General features: G+C 41.9%; 1 protein-coding gene across 1 annotated transcript in view; it reads right to left on the reverse strand.

Annotated features, from left to right (window-relative positions):
* Nucleotides 1-511: 511 nt before the first annotated feature.
* The window catches only part of ganabb (glucosidase II alpha subunit b), an 11,583-nt gene continuing 6,094 nt past the window's right edge, over nt 512-6,000 (reverse strand). The window contains exons 10-24 of the mRNA XM_027022734.3: nt 5,649-5,802; nt 5,266-5,501; nt 4,919-5,045; nt 4,678-4,757; nt 4,403-4,543; nt 4,181-4,277; nt 3,900-4,001; nt 3,413-3,656; nt 3,198-3,262; nt 2,996-3,072; nt 2,727-2,801; nt 2,530-2,643; nt 2,217-2,329; nt 1,986-2,086; nt 512-1,761 (exon numbers count right to left, since the gene is read on the reverse strand). Of these exons, the coding sequence (XP_026878535.1) occupies nt 1,655-1,761; nt 1,986-2,086; nt 2,217-2,329; nt 2,530-2,643; nt 2,727-2,801; nt 2,996-3,072; nt 3,198-3,262; nt 3,413-3,656; nt 3,900-4,001; nt 4,181-4,277; nt 4,403-4,543; nt 4,678-4,757; nt 4,919-5,045; nt 5,266-5,501; nt 5,649-5,802 (1,833 nt within the window). The 3' untranslated portion in view covers nt 512-1,654. The remainder of the gene's footprint in view (nt 1,762-1,985; nt 2,087-2,216; nt 2,330-2,529; nt 2,644-2,726; nt 2,802-2,995; nt 3,073-3,197; nt 3,263-3,412; nt 3,657-3,899; nt 4,002-4,180; nt 4,278-4,402; nt 4,544-4,677; nt 4,758-4,918; nt 5,046-5,265; nt 5,502-5,648; nt 5,803-6,000) is intronic.

A 6,000-nucleotide genomic window follows, 5' to 3' on the forward strand; every position in this document is an offset into this window, starting at 1 on the left:
TTATTGGAGTATTGTAGACAAACCAATACATATACAAGTATATAAAACCATTATCATAAGAATATGGAAGATAGTATACCAGGGGTACAAACATGGATTTCACATAAAAAGGTTGCATTAAAAATGTATGTTTTAAGAGCTTATTTAATTTTTAGAGGAGAAAATTAATTGAAAATAAATTCTGAGGTCATTCGGGAAATGAAGTGAGGCTTGTTATATTTTATATTGTATATGTATTTAGCTAAAATACAGTTAATATAGTCCTACTGCTTGTGTTGTAAACCCAAGAATCACATTTTCATATTTTAAAGAAATATTAAGGAACAAACAAGAAAAAAAGTTTAGAATCTGTGTTCAGAGTCTCTCTGAACTGTTTTAATAGTTTATTCACTTCATCACTATATTATTACTTGTTACTTATTATTCAACACAATTAGAGGAATTCTGTATCCACTTTAAAAAATATTTTTAATTTGTGCACAAAGACACTAAAATAAGGACAACAGATGAATATATTTAAGGAATTAATTTTTATTTTGAATTTCTGACCATTTTGCCTGAAGACCCATGTCATCAAATCATTAATCCTATCATGTCAGTTTGGTGGGGACAAGCATGTTGTTTTTTAAAGACAGGTCAGGACAATAAGACCAACATTTTTCAAAAGGTCAACTGAATGTGAATTTACACAAACAGCAAAAAAAAAAGAGCCATATGATCAGTAGGACCACGAAATATAGTGTATTCACATCAGATAAAGAAGGAATGTACACAAAAAGCACTTGCAATATTTTCATGTGAAGTCACAAGTTTTACAGAGGCTCTCGGCAACACCTCAGAAAATTAACTTTCACATTTCCATCACTACATGGCCAACTTTGTGGCAGATGTAAACTCAAGCTAAATATTAGTTTTACTGAAAATATCCAACCACCTTCAGAAATATTCAAGTGCACAAGAAAAGATCACAATGAGAGAAATAAATGGACAATAAACTGCAACAAAAACACCCTATTATTTACTAAAATGATCACTTCCACTAAATAAGTGGTTTATTCCCCTAAAGGTATTCTAATCTGTGGGTTTTAATTAGTGTGAGCTGCCACCATCCGTTTACACTCTTTAACCAAGACACAGCTAGTCCATTTGTAAAAGAACCATTAATGTGAACAATCAAAATCATGGCAAAGATTTAGGAACATAAAGAAAATGGTTCATAGTATGGAGGGCACGGATCAAACTAATGTAAATAATCAATCAAGCATAAACATGCTTTTTGCTCAATTTAATCATAGGCATCTGGGGGGGGGGGGGGAAATCCCCTACAGTTTTGACAAATTCACTACATGATGACATTTTGAAGAGTAGCATGATTTTTCTGCACAACCGTTTAGAAAATATAAAACCCAAAATATCTACCATTTCACTCTCCCATGTCACTGATCTTAAAGATCCCCCGCCCCCCAGCATTTTTCCGGTGTACGTCCATACTAAAGACTTGACTGTTTGAGAACAGTCTCATGTTTACAGGTCTGATATCTCATGGGTTGGTCTCGTTAAACCTCCGGAACATTCATTTCTTGGTCATTTGTCTGCAACATGTTTTGGTTCCTGGACCTACATCCTTCTGTTTTTTCAGGCAAGTTCCAGTGTGTTATTGTAGCTTCACAGTCCAGTCTGCTCCCGCATTCATGCCTGGCTTGCGAAGGGTAAGCACTGACATGGAGGCATCGAACTCAAACTCCACAGAAGTCTCTTTGCCTGTATAACAGAGCGACAGGGGTGTGTGGGGAGAATCCGAAAAAAAATTATATAAAAACAACTTACAACTGAAGCAGATAACCTGCACCCACTTTACCTACACAATGAATTTGTTTATTTTATTCCATTCTGTAGATATACACTGATGAAAAGAATTTTAGGATTATCAAAAAGAGAAAAAAAAAAAAGTCACAAACAAATGGAATAAACTGATCAAAACATACCATCCATCTGAAGAGTAACTTTTTTGGGTTTACTGGCTCCCAATATGAGAACCTTTTCAATCCATGATTTAGTAGAGAAGTTGGACTCTGTGCACAAGTTCCTGAAAAGGCATAATCAGGCAGTAAACGCTACAAGACCATTCTCTTCACAACTCCGCCTCACCAACTGCAAACAGCATTTTATGAAAAGATAAAAATCAAGTAAGGTGAAGGAGCAGAGGTGCGAGATACCTGGATGTGAGAGTGTTGTAGGCAAACGTTAGGCTCCGGTGAATAAACTCCTTCTTGGTCTGGAAACTAAAGGTGTGGCCGTCGTCTATGTAGAGTTCACCCTCAGCAGCTCTCTGGAAAGAGATGAGCACGTTAATGGAACCAAACTAAACCATGCCTGCTGCGAATGCCTTCAGCGGGCCTTCGGGTTCAAGGGCAATTTAATACATTTAAATGCTTTACTTGCAGTAGTAACATTGTTGTTTTTGTTTTGGAGTGGCACAGAGGAGACCACACTAAAATAATGATGGACCAGGTAGTCTTGTTTAGTTACCTGTGGATTGAGGGCCACATACAGGGTGTATGGGTCATTTTCCATGCAGGCAGATGACCTTCGAACTCTGAGCTTTCTAGGAATGATGGAGCCTCCACGTTGGAACACTGGGATCTAACACAAACAGAGGCAGGACTTTAACTCAAACATGCATTACCAAGGGGATATTTATTAAATTTGAAAATTGATAGACATACCGAGCTCATGGTAACTGGGATGTAGAGGTTTTGAGCTCCATTGTGTTTCTGGAATGTGTGGACATCATACCAAACCTAAAAAGGTGGACAAAGACATGAAACATGCTACAAGCTAAAAAAAAAAAAGTGTTAGTGCCATTTGAAATCTGTCCTGCTCAAACTGTGTCCCCGTCACCATTAAAGTTACCACCATTGCTTTAAGAGTACAGCACTTGAGTTCAGAATTAAAACAAAAAAACCAAAAAAAAAACGCACACCACACGCCTCACCTCCCCATGACCAGGCAGGTAAGCGGTGAGGCCTCGTGCCCCTTCTTCAGTGACAGGATGTACCAGCAAGTCTCGTCCTAAAGTGGACACACATTAATTATGGTACAGCTTGCATTCAAAAGCCACGTATATTCAAAAAACAAACCACTGAAGCAGAACATGAGTTACATAGACAGAGACACACAGACATTAAGTTACTCACCAATCAAGAACTCATCATCAATGGCAAAAGAGGCTGTGTCTTTAGGATACTCAACCCACAGAGGCCTAATACGCAGGAAGGGGAAAAAAAGAAAAAGGAAGAACAGCCATTTGCTTAGTTACGGGAACAGTCCCCAGTCAGACGAGAATTACACAAATGTGCTGTTCCAACATGTACTGGTTCCAGTTTTGTGAATGAACGAAGTTCAGACTGACCTCATAACAGGCTGACCAGTCTTGTGTGCCTGGTAGAATTGCTGGTACCAGTAGGGTAGGAGGGCATAGCGCTGACGGACAGCTTCCCGTATGAGGGCAGTGTTCTCTGGGCCAAAGAGCCAGGGCTCCCGCCTGGGGGTGTCCAGGTGGGCATGTGCCCGGAAGAAGGGCTGGTATGCACCAGTCTGGTACCAACGCACTAGCAGTTCAGTGCTGGGGCTCTTAAAGAAACCACCAACGTCAGCTGTGGAGGGAGAGAAAAAGATTGGTCAAAACTTAAAAAGACACCATAATTATTAAAGCGAGACGTTTGCCATAACATGATAAATTCCACACAAACATTTACAGACACAAAGCGGCTGCTTTGTTTTCTTGAAGTAGACTTTCTTAAGCAAACTTGTTAGTGACTGAATTGAAAGTGATGAGAACTAACCGGACATTATGCTATACGTCATCCTCCTATTAAGCGGAAGAGGGTTTAACTGACCTCCACACAGAGAGATGCCAACCAGGCCCAGACTCAGACACATGGGGATAGAGATCTTGAGATGCTCCCACTCAGCTGCATTATCTCCAGTCCACACAGCACCTGCATTCATGCAGACAAACAAGGACCAATCGCTCTCACCGTTAGCAATGTCCACTGATAGTTGCTTACGAAGCTGTAACCTTAACATTATGTAAAGGTGATGAAACACATCTTTATCAGTTACGTCTGTTAACTGCACACTTCCCCAGTCTTTGTTGCAGGAGACGTTGGGTCCTCACCATATCTCTGTGAGCCAGCGAAGAAGGCTCGGGTGAGAACAAAGGGCCTTTCTGTCCCCCCAGACCGCTGGATCAGGCCTTCAGTTGTGGCCATTTGCTGCTCGGCAAAAAAGGTCAAAGGCAAGGACAGGATCAATAGTCTCAGAATTAATAAATTGCCCCATCTACTTCCATACGTCTCTTCTCTAGCAAACAGTTCGTGTGATGTTCTACTTGACTCACAACATAGAAGCCGTAGAGGTTGTGGAGGTCTCTGTGCTCCCAACTGCCGTGCATGGCATCTTTGTACATGGTCACCTCAGGGCCGTTGAACACAGATGGCTCGTTCATATCGTTCCATGTGTACAGGTTCTCCATGGAGCCCTGAGGAGAGCAGATGAGATCAAACATCTACATGAAAGAGAGCTGTGTCATGTAGCTGTTTTTTTTTTTTTTTTGTCAAGTGCATGTGGTTGGTAGACCCATCTCTGCCAGGCTTCTGGAAAGGTTATGCTCACCTCATACTGATCGTATGCAAACATACTGGCCCAAAAGGCTCTCATTTCTGGATTAGTGAAGTCTGGGTAGCCAGAATTTCCTGATAGACAGAGAGAGACAGAGAGATGCAATGTGGATCTTGTGTCAGAAGTTCTCCCAGCAGAGAAAATCATACAGATCAATTCCTACATTCATCTATTCATAAAGGCATTCTTTACTGTATGAAGTAGACTAAGAGGTCAGTGTGTGCAGCATTATCACCTGGCCAGCACCATCCCTCGTAGTCTCCTCCATCTTTGTTCTTGACATAGAAGTTTTTGTCACGGATCTCATTGTGGATCTTGTACCCACTGTCCACTTTAATGTGAGGGTCAACTATGGCCACCATCTGCAGAAGACAGGATATCAATGAGCCTTCCCGGACGCAAACAACCCCTTCTTTCATGTTCGAGATGAAGACTTAGGAAGGCACACGTTTCCAGTGCACAAATGATGACAAAACTCAGCTGGCGAGTTTACTATAAATTCTACCACATCTTCAGCTCTTTAAATCAGTGTATCCAGTTTCAAAGGACAGGCAACGGCCACCTGGCTGTGACATGACTGACCATGCGTCTCTTGTCCATGATGCCCTGCAGCATGTCTTTGGGTTGGGGGAACTTGTGAGGGTCCCAGGTGAAGTAGCGCTTGCCGTCTGTGTGCTCGATGTCCAGCCAGATGAAGTCATACGGGACATCGTGCTGATCAAAGCCCTGGTCCACAGCCTTCACGTCCTCCTGGTCGTTGTAGTTCCAGCGGCACTGGTGATAGGCCAGAGCTGCCAGGGGAGGGAACGACTGGGTGCCTGGGGTGTGTACACAAGACAGACAGACAAAGACATTAGACAGAAAGAGAGAAGAGGCAGGGGAAGAAAGACCATGCAGAATAAAGCAACATGCACACACACACACACACACACACACAATATGCAGTAATTGTAGCGTGTACGCACCTGTGAGTGAGGCGTATTGTGTGAAGACATCAGAGGGTTTGGGACCGAGCATGATGAAGACGTCAATGATCCCACTCTCCGAGACCCAACGCACATCAGTCTGAGGGGTCTCACTGGAGCCCTGAACAAAGTCCAGCATCTTCCCAAACACTGTCTACGGTAAGTCAACAGAGGGATATTTTACACAAGTATCGTATGCCTAGCCCGATGTTCATAAAATTACAACCAAGAAGCTGATGTACAACAAAAAAATGAGGCTGCATTCAGAAGCATGTTGAGATCACCGTTCCTACATATTTAAATGAAATTTCAGAGCAGAATTTGCCTTCATGAATTTACAAATGCACCCTAA

Source organism: Electrophorus electricus, chromosome 16, assembly GCF_041902795.1.
Source record: "Electrophorus electricus isolate QZ-2024a chromosome 16, ASM4190279v1, whole genome shotgun sequence".
NCBI classification, from domain to species: Eukaryota; Metazoa; Chordata; class Actinopteri; order Gymnotiformes; family Gymnotidae; genus Electrophorus; species Electrophorus electricus.